At 40.8% G+C, this 16,219-nt stretch overlaps 1 protein-coding gene across 1 annotated transcript in view; it reads right to left on the reverse strand.

Annotated features, from left to right (window-relative positions):
• Nucleotides 1-16,219, reverse strand: part of MYH15 (myosin heavy chain 15) — a 117,531-nt gene that overhangs the window by 68,293 nt on the left and 33,019 nt on the right. Inside the window, exons 10-16 of the mRNA XM_048493758.1 lie at nt 10,385-10,448; nt 9,394-9,492; nt 7,448-7,551; nt 6,707-6,845; nt 2,809-2,927; nt 1,315-1,464; nt 625-795 (exon numbers count right to left, since the gene is read on the reverse strand). Coding sequence (XP_048349715.1) covers nt 625-795; nt 1,315-1,464; nt 2,809-2,927; nt 6,707-6,845; nt 7,448-7,551; nt 9,394-9,492; nt 10,385-10,448 — 846 coding nt within the window. The remainder of the gene's footprint in view (nt 1-624; nt 796-1,314; nt 1,465-2,808; nt 2,928-6,706; nt 6,846-7,447; nt 7,552-9,393; nt 9,493-10,384; nt 10,449-16,219) is intronic.

Below are 16,219 nucleotides of genomic sequence, written 5' to 3' on the forward strand. Positions count from 1 at the left end.
ATGAATTCGCATTCATGAATACACTTTTTTTCTGGGGAATTTCTTGCCATAGTCATTAACATACGACTTTTCAAACTGCTACCAGACTTGGTGACACTGTGTGAAAATGCTGTATTTTATACAGATTGCTGACATAATATTGATACTTTAGTTTTCAAAGTGTTTACATGGAATGATTTTTTGAAAAAAAAAATCTTAATGAATGAATTAGGAACTAACCCAACATTACTACAGCTCCAGTTTATAATCATTATTATCCACTAAACTGGGCACAGCCATGGACAGACAACCTCCCTGTCTTGGAAGTCCAAGGTAGGCAGCAAATCGAGCAGGTGTCTCAATCCTCTGGCGGGCAGCCACACATGCTGGCAAACTGCATTCAGCTTGGCAGATCTCAAAGATAGCTAACAGAAAAACTAATGAAAGGGCTTGGTTTTACTGTTTATCTGTTTAGGAACACGCCCTTGGTTGTTCTGAATGTGGCAGGTACAATACTGGCAAAGGAATAAATGTATCTTCAGGGGACAAACGTATCAGTCACCAGTGCCCCCAAGCAGTGCCTTTGTTTAGTTGCAGTAGATACTGAAGAAGAATCAATAGAGGTCCTAGCCAATTTTCTCATACCTTTTCAATGAGATCAATGCAGGCCTGCAAATCCAAGCCAAAGTCTATGAACTCCCATTCGATGCCTTCTTTTTTGTACTCTTCTTGCTCCAAGACAAACATGTGGTGATTGAAAAACTGTTGCAGTTTTTCATTTGTGAAATTGATGCAAAGTTGCTCAAAGCTGTTGTACTAAGAAGTCATAAAAAATAAATTTGCATAGGATTAAAGCAGGAACTGCAGCAAATGCGCAGAATAAATAGCACAAAATATATAAAGAATATCTGTCAGTCAAAGGTGGTTAATATGGAGACTGTGACAGCATAATTCATAGTTCAGGTACAGTTGGATATATGAACTTATTATCAGTGTATGCCAAGTAGGGTTATTGGAAGCATCTTTTCCCAATCCCAATCCAGGTAAGGTCAGTCAAAGATGGACATAGTTACAGTTTTTGATCCTCAACAGTTTTTGATCCTCAACAGTTTTTGATCCTCAACAGACACACACTGTGGTGGGGAGGCAGAGACCAGGATGAAAAGGTGCTGTATCTTATGGAACTGGGGGGTACAAGGTTTATTTTCCCAGTGGGGATTCGTCCTCAGTAAACTTTATCTTCTGTACAACTGTAAAATGGGAACAAAACCTAAACCCTGAAAACCTAAAGCCATCTTACTGATTGTACGGATATTTTTGGTATCAATTACTCACATCAAAGATTTCAAAGCCAGCAATGTCCAATACGCCAATGAAGAACTGTCTTGGCAGCTTAGTGTCTAAGGTCTTGTTGATGCGGGTAACTAGCCACTTGAACATTCGATCATAAATTGCCTTAGATAAAGCACCAACTGCATAGGTAACCTACAGCAAAGATGTAATGTGATTACTAGATATTTACGAAAAATTAACTAGCGGTATTTCATGATTTCCAGACAACATCTCTCTTCAGATTCCTACTTGTCTATTAAACTTCTAACGTTAAGGTTACAGTCCATTTATTTATCCAAAGATAAATAAGAAGCTTGACCAGTATGATCAAGATGACAGAATATTTGGTCATACTTCAGTTTAGCCCTGAACTCATTGTGTATTCTTGGGAAAGTCAGTTATTTGTTGTACTAAATTCCCCACATGTACAAAAACAGCAAAATAAGTAATGTTATCAAAAGGCAACACATATCCAAAGCAAATGTACTGGCTTGAACTGAAATTCTCCATGTTCCCAGTTCATTGCTTTCTTACTATTCTGACATAATCTAGAAACTGGGTGTTTTAATATATATTGTGCATATTGGCCTAATGGCACAGTGTCATGAGTTCTGCAGACTTATTACTGAATAGACCAGTCTTTCTCAGACACATCTTTCTTAATTTGTACTGCATCATGAGTTTGGTAATTGTAACATAGTGAAGCTTGACTATAATTCTCACAAATCCATCAAATGTTTTATAATTTGGGATTTTGTAATGCTGAAGAGGTAGTATGGCATAAACCAGTTTAACATCGTGAAGTTATAATTTTAATACAATTAATAGATTGCAAATTATACCTCTATATAAATGTGTGTGTTTGTGTGTATGCATGTGTGAAAACCTCCTGATCTAAAGTGAAAGTACACACACTTTCAGATCCTCTGAAGATGCCATCCACAGATGCAGGTGAAACGTCAGGAGAAAATGCTACTAGAACACGAACAAATGTCAGGAGAAAATGCTACTAGAACACAAACATACTAGAACACAAACATACAACAACACAACAACACAGCATATTTTCCTAAATAGACTTCAGTGTGGCTCATAGAGTTTTCTCAGCAGGATTCACTATTCACTGTTCCCCCGACCACAGTATTGGCATGAATTCTTCCTTTTACAGAAGTTCAATTATACTGCAATCCTAAGCAAAGTTTGTTGTAACTCTGCTGAGAGCTACACTGTTAATGACTTCACAATATTGAAGCTGTAGGGATAAACAAATTAAAGTCAATTTGATGAACTTGTACATTAAAATACATTAATCTTAAATGTACTTACCTGAAACGACCGCTTTCAAATCAATGGGCCTGGTTTCCCAGAAAGCATAGTTAAGATTGGACTGAAGAAGTGCAAAAAAAAAATGACTAATAATAATAGCTACAGAGTGGAGAAATCAATGTACAGGGCTGAGTATCAGGCTGGAGCCAAGTAGTTTAAACACATCCTTACCTGTTCAACACTTTGACCTTTTGTGACATATTCATTTCCAACTTTCACCCTAGGGTGCATCAAGCCTTTAAGCATGTCAGCAGAGTTAATGCCCATTAGGTAAGCAGCTTTATCAGCACCTGGTAGAAGAATAACACATTTGAGTTGAGGGATTTATTTAGATCACAGTTTCCTCTTTCCTTGGATTCAGAGAGAATTCCAGCATATTTTTAAAGCCAAAACGTGAGCGCTTTTCTAAAGGATAATTATTTGTTTACATTATTTATACCCCTCTTTCTCACTAAGATTCAAGGTGAATTACAAAAATTTAAAAATAATGCAGTTAAAAACAGTATAAGACATAAAATAAACAATGCAATAAGACTGGATTTCAAAATTAGGAAAAAAACACAATACAGAATGAAATAAAGAACAATGTACTGCATACATAAAAGAGGGGGACCTAAGGGAGTTGCATACAAGATATCATCCAATCCCTCCCCTTGCTTGTTCTGCCAGCCCCTCATCAAACAACCAACCCACTATCCACCTATAGGGACCTGAGAGAAACTCACAGGGAAGGGTGAACCCTGGTGGCAGTAGTGCCATACTCATTTATCCACTCCCACTCTACTTGCCTGCCTTCCATTGCTCTCTCTGCCCCATCACTGCTCTGCCTGCCTCCTCCAGTGCTTCTGCCATTACCATGCCTAACTGCTTACCTCCTCAACCCATCTCTCTAGCATCTCCTTTCTCAAATGTCTGCCAAGATTTCAGTGTCATAAAATCTTTGCTTTCACTTCTATAAGTAAGATTTTGGGACTTTTTTATTTTAAAAAACCCTTTTTCATTCTTTTTTAGATTTTTCTGCAAGGTTGCACAGGTTTGTAGTAGCATCTCCCTTCTCTCTGCTTGGCCCAGTCTTGAAATTTAAGGATTCACAGTTGAAACAATGTTGAAAATGCAAGAGAATGATGGTTTAAATACAAGATAATATATAAAAAGTGCAATAAATTACGGCCCGACTCCTTTTATATTAGTAAAAGAAACACAATACTTATTAAATTAAAGCACAACTAACATCTATTGTACCACAATTACCTTTTATAACCTATTAAATGCATGGGGAGGGGGAGAAACATTAGTCCTACATACAGATCCTAATTTACTTTAAGTTTTCCTTTCTTCCAGTATTGTGTATTTGAACATCTTGCTGCTGCTATGCTGTGTTTTGACATTTATTTAGTCCCAGGAGAAAAATCTCTGCATTATGATGAACATAGAAGTGTCAGAATCCCTGCTCAGAGGGTATATCATTCAGGTTGCTTTAAAATGGCAGTGGTGGTACTGAAATGGAAGGATCTGATCATAGATTATTGAGGGAAAGGGTTACGCTTAACCAACAGCAGGCAGTACAGAATAATGGGCAGAATTGTGAGGTATTACTGAAGATGGCAAAGGAGGAGGAGCGAGAAAGAAATAATAAGCATTTGCCAAGCTCATTTTGAATTGACAAAGCACTTTCCGTGTATTAGTAATCCTTGAAATAATCCTGTACATTTGGACCACATAAGAGGTTTTAAGATAGGAGGAAAGAATTTTAGCCTTGTTTTGTGCAAACATTCAAGAGGAAAAACCGAATTCAGAGCTGAACATATTATTAAGGAAGTTTAGGAAGGAGAGTTGGGTGAGAACTGGAAGGCACAGAGCAGGTTTAACTTAGTTCACACTAACACCCATCTTAGACCACGTTACAGAAGAATTGTACTTGCAAAATGATCTGAACTATAAGTAGATCGGAACTAATTTTCAGCATGTTGCAAAGCATACAGGAGGTCCACACTTTTAAACTTGCCTCCAGTTATGAATACCGATGCACAACCACATGAAGAATGGTTGATGAAACCTTAACTGTACACCTGGAAAATGGTCAGCTATTGATATGATTGTGGTGACGCTTGTTCCAGCAGCTGTGATTCAAGGTATTGCTTGTAGCTTACATCCTGATTCACAAAATCAGTTCTCTACCTGGTTGCATACCAATGTCTATAATCACACAGAAGAATGTAGTGGTGTGAAATAGACAGAATGGGTGACGATTCCTTTATTTAGTGAATCATATTGGTTTGACTCACAAATCATACAGCCAAATATGCATGGACAAAAACAAAAATCAGTCAAGCAAATTCATTCTCTGCTTTAAATTCACAGAAAACATCATGAATGTTGCAGACAAATTCTCATGTGTGATGAATATACATGAAAGTAATTCACAGCAGTGAATTTCTTGCTCTTGCACAATTTATGACCCAAATATAACCCATTAGGACCTCAGTAAATTTGCTATGATGCCTGCCTGGGACTGTGAAAATGTGAGGGGAGAGGCTTGGCAGGCCTCAGACAACACTGCTGTGCGGGGCTTAAACTCAGGAGACTTGGGTTCAAATCCCCACTTGGCTGAAGAATTTACTAGATGATCTTGGGCTAGGGCTCTCTCTCAACCTTACTGACTTCCTAAGATTATTATGAGATTGAAAAGGAACACATCATGTGTGCCACTTTGTGTGTTATGGGGAAAGAAAAAGATAAAAAACGTAATCAGGCAATCCTAATCTGTGGGCTTAATTCATGTTGATATGTACAAGTTGTCAAATCCAGTAGAGGGCCATTACACAACACTCTATGGATAAGACTCACATTTTTTTTTTAAAAAAAAGGAAGATGCAAGCAGATCCTAGAGAAGAGGCACATGGAGAAACAACTGCTTCTGAAGTGTTAGTGCTCCTAGACCAGCGATGGCGAACCTTTTTGAGACCGAGTGCCCAAATTGCAATCCAAACCCCACTTATTTATCACAAAATGCCAACCTGGCAATTTAACCTGAATGCTGAGGTTTTAGTTTAGAAAAAATCAGTTAGCTCCCTCTTCCTCCACCCCACCCGCTCGAGCAGGGGCTAACCTGCTCTAGCCTCCAGCAAATCCTGCTCTGTACCTCTCTAGCATCTCTGTCTCCTCTGCACACACACACACCCCCCAGGCAGCAGCCACCCAGAGCACAGGCACCAGGCCTGCCAGTCGAATCCTCCCTGCTCACTGCGGTGCACGCACATCGTGCTCAGTGGCTCAGGCCAGCCTAGATGTGTGGGGGGGGGGTGTGATTTTCCGCCCCCCACATGACGAACTCTGTGTGTGCATGCCCACAGAGAGGGCTCTGAGTGCCACTTCTGGCACCCGTGCCATAGGTTCGCCATCACTGTCCTAGACCAAACCAGCTGCATAAACAGTTTTAACATGGGAAAGTCTAGATGAAGTAGAACCCAGGTTATTACCATCTAGCATTGCTCAGAGAGGCAGCTGCAGTTTTCTACTGCAGAAAAAAAGCCCAAAACCTCAACAGAGCCAATTTCCAGCTAGCTTTGTCTAGACAGGCGTGTGCCATTCAACAATTTCTTAGCCAGTGTGGTGTAGTGGTTACGAGCAGTGTACTGTAATTGGTGAACCAGGTTTGGTTCCCCACTCATCTACAACAGTGACAGACTCCAATCTAAAGAATCAAGTTTGATTCCCCCTCCTCCACATGAACCCTGCTGGGTGACCTTGGGCCAATCGCAGTTCTCTTGGGATTCTCTCAGCCCCACCTTCCTCACAAGGTTCATGTTGTGGGGAGAGGAAGGGAAGGTGATTGTAAGCTTCTTTGAGACTGCTTAAAGTAGAGAAAAGGGGGGGGGTACAAAAATCAGCTCTTCTCTTCTAACTTTTCTGTGCAATCTTCACCCATCCCAGGACATTTGCACCTATTGCAAATGCAGCACGTTGGTTCCACGTGAGAAGAAAGTGGAATGATCCCACCATCCTTTGAGCACTACTTTCATTCATCAGGACACAGACATTATGAGAGGGGAGAGAGGGAATGGCTTACTTTCAGTGCCGTCAGGCTCTGCCTGCTCCTCTCTGGGTCGCTGCTTAAATTTCATGTTTCCAAAGTGCATGATAGCACCTGTGAGCTTGTAGGCGCCATATTTTTCTTCTGCAACAAAGCCCAATATATCCATGGCTTGCTGTAAAAAGTAAAAAGAACAGGACATTTTGTTATTTGCCTCTGAAAACAACAGGCAGCTTTATTTTCCAGAACTTTCTCTGCACAGCTGGTGATTGTACTTGTCATGGTATTGATCTTTCAAAGCAGAAACTATTGGACCAAGAGGCTGCTGTTTTGTGTTTTCAGCCTGAAAGGTACAAGGAATGGCATGGAAAAACATTTCTAAAATACATGAAAATGTGGTATTTTTTCAAATACACATATCACATAGCGAACTGCTTTCCAGAAGTCACTGAGAGTTATCTCTTCTGTTCTTCCTGGCACTTTCTAGTCTCAGTGAAAATACCTCCCAGCAATGCAAAAGCTTTTAAAAAGTTACTCAAACTGATATTGAACACAACATTTTTGGTGCCTTTTATACCCTGTATATGCAAATGTTATTGAGTTTGTGCCTGCATGTACCTGTGGCTGCTATTCTGACATGACATAAAGCAACAGGAGAAGTCAGGGAATAGGAGTGCCATGTTTAGACCATTCTGTATCCAGTAAAATTACACTGGTTCATTCTTCACATCAATGCCCTTTAAAATATATCTCTGACCAGAATGATCATCAGCTTACATCAGTTGCCATCAGCTCTTCCCCATCATCCAAATTGTCCACAGTAACTACACCTTGAGAGCAGAAGTGGAAATCATATGGGTTTGTAGACACTAGTAGCATATCTGCAAATGGAAACATTAAAACAGCTTCAACTCTGGAGAACTGATATATTAATAAACCACCATCTCATTCAGCAGTCAAAATTCTGCATAAGTGTAACAACACAGACAAGCCTCCTGCTCACGTCACAGTAGGGAGTATTGCTGCAAGAAGACATGCCAGCACAGTTTGGATAACAGTGTCTAAATTAGGAGACCTGTTCATGTAGTCAAAATACATATGCTCTCCATGCACAGAGAGAGGCAGACTGCAACCTTCTAGACCAACCCCAGAGACTGATGCATAGTCAAAACCTGCTCTAAACCCTACATATACACCAATGAGCATAGGACTGGGATTCATTGCAGACATTGCATAGAGATACACATTAGTTTTGGAGCATATGTTAGGACAACAGGATAGGTATCCAAAGACAATACCCATCATGTGCTGTAGGGCTGAAACCCAGAATTCTGGGTTAGAGATTCCAGGACACTGCTCACTGTGCTGTCAGAGCTCCCAACATGCAGTGGAAGTAGCAGGCTCATTCTCTGTTGCTCTATAGTGCCATCCCCAAGATGGCCAGAAGACAACTATACACTGACTGTAGGCCCCAGACAGAGATTAGGGGGCCAATGAAATCAGATCTAGAGATCCACATCCATTACTTCCAGGCTGCTCTTATTAGTCTTTGTAACTTGTTAGTAATTTGAGGATGCTCTAATCTTCCCTGGATACCTGACCCCTGCCTGCATTTGACCGTCACTGTCCCTTAGATTGATCTAAAGATTCTGTCTCCTTGTCTGACTCTGCCATGATCCTGCCCTCTTCAGAAGGTCATCGCAAATCCTAACTTCTGATCTGGTCCTGAAATTACTTTGACTAGTTCTCAGGCTCTGAACCTCTGGTTGGTCAACCTCTGGCTTGATTTTGGATTCTTCTGCCTTACCCTGACCTCAGATCCAGACAGAAATTAACCTATAATTATGGCTGTAATCAGCTGACTGTGACATCTAACAAGAAGTGCTGATGGCAGTTTATAGATGCATGAATTTCTGCTAACATGTGGCATGGGAATAGTCAATTTACCATGGAATGTACATTTTCACAGTACAATACTGTGCATCCAAATCCTGTTAGAGCAAAATTACTTTGAAACAGTTCCTTTAATCTTCCTTAATTAGACCACTGCAAAGGCTAACTGGGTTAAGGATTTAGCAGATGGGCCACTCTGACTGGATGACAAGAACTTAAATGAGATTATTACTGCATTTGCCAAACAGCAATTTAGTACATAGATAAAAGTAATTCTCTTCAATATATTAGAAGGACCACCTAGCTCACAATCTTCTGACAATATGAATTATCTCAGTATAATGACAGCGCTTTAAAAAAATTGCTGCATATAAATATGAAGAATACAAAAAAAGATGTCCATATAAGAAGGTACACCTTCATCAACTCTACACAGGGACTGCATCACCTGAATTTCTGGATTATGTCCTTTATTGCAATATTTTGACCCTTCCTTATATGATTCCTAATACAACGTAAGGAACTGCTTCAACATTTCTGATAAATTTGTGTGTGCAAAGTGCCGTGAAGCCACAGCTGAATTTTATTAAGGATTTTAAATTTTAACCATACAGTTCCATAATACATTTATGTTAACTGTTTACTATTTTGCAGGTTGTTAGCTGCCCATAGCCTGACTTGAATCAGGAAATAGCGTGTGCATGTGTGTGTGTGTGTGGAATTAAGTATATTAAATTAACCAAAATAACTTCCGTGCCACACTTTTGCCCATTTATCTATTCACACAAATACTAACTCTCAACATCAATTCATCTTGCCTTTACTCTTACCTTGTAGCTCAGATTTTTTCCCTGACAAGATCTGGTAGAAGATGTGATAGCCTCTTTCACCTGGTTGCTGAAAAATCACTCGGGATTTTTCCAGCAGATCTAGTTGGACGGTAAAGAGTTAGAATGAGAATCAAGTTGAAGGGGGTTGGATCAAAAGCAATGCAAGTGGAGGTCTGCTTGTGGAAGAGATCTAAGTCACTCCTCCCTGTCTTCCATAGCTTCCTGTGCCACCTGAAAAGCTGCTAATTAACGTTGATGGAACTCCCTGGAATAGCAGGAGAAACAGCATGGGGGCTGCAATTCTTCTGGGAATCTAAAGGAACTGTGGAAAACCCCACCACCACCACCACCTTTGGATCAGCACAAATTAATTGTATGTGTAACCCCCATGCCATGGATTGGCCCAGAATGGGTTGACCCAGTAAGGGGGTGGAGACTCAGAGCAGCAGAAAGACTGCAAGAGCTCTTTGCAGAAGACAAGGCTACCAGACTCGGACCTTGATTTCTATAAGCCCTTAACACCTTGTTAAGGTAATAGCAATATTGTTGGGAACTACTGGGAAGGTAGTTGTTGTTTTTGCTATGTTGTAAATGTTGGAGTTTATTGTTTCAGGGTTTTCTTTTGTGTATGTAAATGGTGAGAGTTTTCTGGGAACCTTCATCATCTTGAATCCCGTTCACCAAGCCTTTGAAGTCTTCAAAACCAACCACCAGCAAAGAAGAATTGGACTTGGCAATATCAGTAGACTGTAAATATAAGGACTTGAAATGCAAACCTGAACAGGACCTTGAATTGTAAATGTTAAATGTTGATGTTTAATGTTATTTGTAAAGCGAAGTAAACTGTTTTGTTTAAATTTGGTTCTTTGCAACTCCTTCCAAGTACTGCCCCACAGAACCCACAAGCTGAGGTTACATATGCATTCAAAGGCACCTCTGGATCCAACCCAGGATGTATAGTTTAGTAATTATAAATTAACATATTGCTTACAGATTTCAATATCAGCTGATGATAGTTTGCCTGTAGTGCCAAAATGGATTCTGATAAATTTACCCTAATTTGTACAGAAGAAGAAAAAACACATGTTAATAAAAACACAGAAACAACAAAATAGATAGGTACAATATTAACATGTTACATCCTTTTAACAGCCCAATCTAGAGGCCTGGGCCAGTGGGGATGGTACAGCTGCCACACCCACTGCCTCCAGAGGGCTTTTCAGTGGTGTGAGGAAAAGGAAAAGCAAAGTCCCCTGCTGCTGGAAAACCCTCCATAGGGCTTCATGGACCCACATACCCAAAGGGATGGCGTAGGTTCGAACCTGGGACCAGTGTGCATCTGGAGGCAACGCTGGGGTGGAAGCTGCCTAATGTCAGTTCCGCCCCGGTCATACCTCTGGAACTCCCCTGCTCTGCTGGCAGGGCTGGTGGTGGTGCTGGGGTGCTGATGTGGTATGTCAAGGATCCCAGGAGCCTGTGGCAGGTATCTGCCAGCACATGTGCCCCTCTGCCAGGGGTAAGTGCCTCAGGGAAGGCATTTCTGCCAACATAGGGCTGCACCATCTCCACAAATCCCTACATCCCCCCCCCCCATCCATGGGATTGGGTTGTAAATCTATTAATGTCAATGGACTTAGAAGAGTGTAACTCTGTTTATGACTGCACTGATAAACACAAGGCCTGTATTTTTCTGAACTTTGGTATGACAAAGATTGGATTTTCCAAATTATTTATGTTACTTGTAGCCTGCCTTTTCTCCCACAGGACTCATCATTGCATTACGCTGGTGACTAATGAAAACATGCATCAATCAATCATGAGAGCATAACACATTATCAAATATACTTATCAAATATATCATCATATTTGATTTTCATTACCAAATAAACTTAAATGATATTGCTTATGCAGCCAAAAGGCCACATGCAACATCACACCAACACAAATTTGAATCTGGCAAAAAATTATAATTTCACTTCCTGAATATTAAACAATGTTCTTTTTCTAAAATATTTTACTGCATTTTCAATTCACAACTGTTAAATAAAAATCATATGAGTTGGAAAATAGGCTTTGAGAATTTCTCACAAAATACACCATTGCCAATCTGTCTTTCTTATACAAACATCATTTCATTTTTAAACAAATAAAAATGCAGGTAAGCCATCATTTAGGCAGATTAGGCACATAGTAAAGTGTAGACTGTGGTTTCTTAGAGATTGTATTGAAAAATTAGACAGGTATTTATTTGGGGAGCTTGGCTTAGGGTAGGGGGTCTGGATTAAATGGTGCAGTGATTGCTTTCCAATGGTTCCTCAAGAAAGCAAGCTTTATTTCCCTAGATGAACAAATTGAGATAAGGAAATATAACTCGGACATAACATATTGTGTTGCTTTTCAGGTGCCTGATGAGGCTACAATCTCCATGGCACTCATTACAGAGCACAAGCTGAAAAACTGCAGACCCAGGCTGCAGTTTTTGCAGCTTTGCATTCACATGCCAAAATTAGAACAGCAGCTCAATTCTGTAGTCTCATGACCAGATAGCTGTCTCTGCAACCCTCAGGGACTGTTATGCATGACTTGTATGCTTCACTTGACCAGTGCTGCATTCTCTGCTATTGATGGAATTGGTACAAGAGAGCTGTTTCAGTTATGCTTTTTCCAGTGGTTTTCAACCATCCATCCGGTTGAATAGTCATTTCCCAGACAGAAAGGCATAACACATTATCAAATATTCCTCATCCCTTTCTCTTCTTTGCAAGCTGGTCTAAGTATTCCTGATGTCACAGTTATAACCTAATTTATTTATTTATGTACTTCAGCTATAGAGCCAGTGTAGTATAGTGGTTAAGAGCAAATGGATTCTAATCTGGAGAACAGGGTTTGATTGTCCACTCCTACACCTGAGTGGCAGAGGCTTACCTGGTGAACCAAATGTGTTTCCACAGACCTACATTTCTGCTGAGTGACCTTGGGCTAATCACAGTTCTTCAGAACTCTCCCAGCCCCACCTACCTCACAAGATGTCTGTTGTGGGGAGAGGAAGGGAAAGGAGCCTGTAAGTCACCTTGAGTCTCCTTATAGGAGAGAAAGGTGGAGTATAAATTCAAACAATTACTACTGCTCCTCCTCCTGCTCCTCCTCCTGTTCCTCCTCCTCCTCCTGCTGCTGCTCCTCCTCCTCCTCCTCCGTACCTTTCTCCTCAAAGTAGCTTATTCTCTTTTGCTCCATTTTATCCTTCAAAACCTATGAGGTAATTTAGGCTGAATGTGACTGGCCCAAGGATACCCAGTAAGCTTCCATGCCACAGTGCAATTCAGACCTATGATCTTTCAGATCCTTATCCGACACACTAACTTGCACATATATAGGAGCCTTTTGAACTCATAACATTTAATGACTTGTTATTTATGTATATGCAATCATTTCCCATTTTCAGTTCAGTGATTTTCCTGTGAAATAAACATTAGATATGAAGGACATGGTGCCTATTTAATAAATGTTGAATTCTTTTCTAAACCTTGGGCCTGTTGGCTGAAGTTATTGTAAATCAAATAGTCTGTAGTGGTACTGCAGCGTACCCTTTCTCACCAAAAGATGACAATGCAGTCATGCATCCTTTGCCCCAGCATGTCACAGAACTGCAGATTCTCTTTTAGTCTTAGAGAATCTGCATTGTTAAACACAGCACTCAGATAAAAGAGCATTTCTATTGCTTTGAATGGCTATCAGCCACACTTTTGTTTTTATACAGTTGCACCAGCCATTTTGTTTTTTACAGCAGCACAGAGCTTACAACATGGTAGGAGTAACTGTATAAAAACAAAAGTGATGCTAATATCCATCCCGAGCAATATAAACACTGTTTTATCAAAGTGCTATGTTTAACAATGGAGAGGATAATGGTTTTGATTAAGCCAGAGCTTAAATAAGATTCTTTAATCTTAAAGGAGAATTGGGCAGCTACCCTGTTTCCCTGAATATAAGACATCCCTTAAAAATAAGACATAGTAGAGGTTTTGCTGAAGTGCGAAATATAAGGCATCCCCCGAAAGTAAGACATAGCAAAGTTTTTGTTTGGAAGCATGCCCGACGAACAGAAGACAGAAAAATAAGACATCCCCTGAAAATAGACATAGCGCATCTTTGGGAGCAAAAATTAATATAAGACACTGCCTTATATTCAGGGAAACACGGTACTAGGGGCGGGGGATGGCAGGTACTAGGACCCTGCAGAGCATTTCAACAAAAATGAGATCCAGGAAGATGTGGCGGATTAATACACACATCTCCGGACATCTTTCCATGAGAAGGCTATAGTGTAATTGTTCTTTGTGCGATACTGTTTCAGCAAATGAAAGCAAAATGGCTGCCCATGGTGAGTCCTGCAAAAGACCCTCAGAATAAAGAGACAGATCAATTTATTCTTTTATTAGAACAATCGAAAAAACATAGAGCAACATGCAAGATTTTGAGTTATGACAAAACTCATAAGCAGGCTGGATTAAAAAAATGTTTCAGGCCCTGATTCTCATGCTTCTTGTCTGCACCTTATGTAGAGTGCCACACAGATGAATAGATAAGTGATACTGGACAGAGCTGCTATCAAATTATACTCTTAGAAAATTAATTGATCCAGAATAAAAATATTAAAAACTGCAGAGAATCAAAGACCTCTCTAATACGAGATTCAACACATAAACTCCTTCAAAGTGGGACAACAGAAGATGTGACAGTTTTTAGTGTTTAGCTTCTAACCTGACAAAGCATTATGGCTGAACTTGTGAAGTTTGAATACTTTTTGTGTTATTTTGGGAGTTCTAATAAAAGGTATCACATGCTTTTTGGAGTTTAGTTATAAATAACTAAAAGGAACATAATGATTCCTGTCTGCTGACAACTCAGGACATCTGCCATTGCCCTTCCCTTAGACTTCCCAACACTGGGTTGGTAAATTCCTGGAGATTTGGGGGTAGTGCAGAGTTTGGAGAGAGGGGGGCGGTTAGTGGAAGTGTGACGCAATAGATTCCGCTTTCAGAAGCTGTTATTTCTTCTGTGGCCTGGAGATTAGGTGTAATTCCAGGAGAAGCCCAGGCCATATTTGGTGGCTGGCAACCCTAACTTCTCTGCATCTTCCCATAATCCACAGTGAGGTAGTGGCTCCCTGAAAAGAGGCTTTCTTTGTGCTGAATCCATGCTTATGGAACACTCTCCCTTCAGTTGCCACTTGCGCCTGATCTATTTAATTTCAGTGCTGGATTCAATCATTCTCATTTAATATCGCATTGACTGATTTTTTGAAATGATTCTTCCTAACCCTTTTCTTGTTCCTCCAGGAATTTTTTAAAAATAACATTTTATTCTGTTGTTATGGTTATTGACTTTTATGCTGCTAAGTTGACTATGTTTCAAAATAGATTTATTTATTGAATTTTTAGGCAGCTCTTCCCCTTGCAGGCTCACGGTGGCTTACAAAGTACAGAAATTAAAATACATCCTGTGTAGACATGTAATCTAGGTGCAAATCATGACTATAACTGGGGAAAGGAAGGGAAAGGACAAAGGAACAAACAGGACAGAAGGAAGGGGCAGGGAGGCCAGCTCTGTTGGAAAATTATCATTGATATTCTCAGCCATAGGCCTGGTGGAACAGCTCTGTCTTACAGGCCCTGCAGAACTGCAATGAGTCCTGTAGGGACCTGGTCTTATCTGATAGAGCATTCCACCAGACAGGTGCAGAGCTGAAAATGCTCTGGCCCTGGTCAAGGACAGCCAGACACTTGTTAGGCCAGGGATCACCAGCAAGCTGTTATTCATGAAGTGTAACATTCTTTGGGGGTGTATGGGGAGAGGCAGTCCCGCAGATACAATGACCCCTGACCGATAGGGCTTTCAGGGTTAATACCAACACCTTGAACTTCACTTAGTACTCCACTCGTAGCTAATGCAACTGGTGGAGCACTGGACATATGTACTCAGTTCCTGTGAGGAGCCATGCTGCTGCTTTTTGCACCAGCTGGAGTTTCTGGGACAGGCTCAAGGGCAGCCCAGCATAAAACGAGTTATAATAGTATAATCTGGATACGATCATAGCGTGGATCACTATATTTAGGTCAGGATGTGACAAGTAGGGGGGCAGGAACCTGACATGGTAAAGATGGGGAAATGCCAATTTGATCACCTGTGTGACTTCACTCTCCATTGACAAGGAGGCATTAAGTATCACCCCCAAATTCCTGACTGTTGGTGAACATGTTAATTGAATCCCATCAAGAGTTTATAGGTAGCCGTTCCTTCCTGTGTCTCCCCATTCCAGCCACAGGACCTTCGTCTTTACTGAATTCAACTTAAGCCAGCTCTGTTTCACCCATTTCACTACAGCTTCCAAACAACTGGCGAGAATATCTGGGGTGGTATCCGGCTGGCCATCCATGAACAGATATAATAGGGTGTCAGTGAGATACTGATAACACCCCAGTCCATGCAGTTGGGCCAACTGGGAGAGGGGGTGCATATAAAGGTTAAACAGTCTAGGAAGAGGATTGCTCTTGAGGGACACCACAACCCTTCAGCGGCATCTTCTGTTCCTGTCCCTGGAGAAAAGAGCATGGAAACTGCAAGGCTGACCTCCAAATTCCACTATCAGCAAGGAGGTGAGTCAAAAGATCATGATCAACAGTATCAAATGCTGCTGCCAGGTCCACCGCCTCGCCGAGGTCAGGGTACGGGGGACAGCCTTTTGCTGGATGAACTCATTTCTCCAAGACCGGGGACAGCGGGTGATGTCAGGAGAGGAGCGTTCCAGGCAATATCCCATTGAATG

The sequence above is a fragment of the Sphaerodactylus townsendi genome, linkage group LG04 (assembly GCF_021028975.2).
Source record: "Sphaerodactylus townsendi isolate TG3544 linkage group LG04, MPM_Stown_v2.3, whole genome shotgun sequence".
NCBI classification, from domain to species: domain Eukaryota; kingdom Metazoa; phylum Chordata; class Lepidosauria; order Squamata; family Sphaerodactylidae; genus Sphaerodactylus; species Sphaerodactylus townsendi.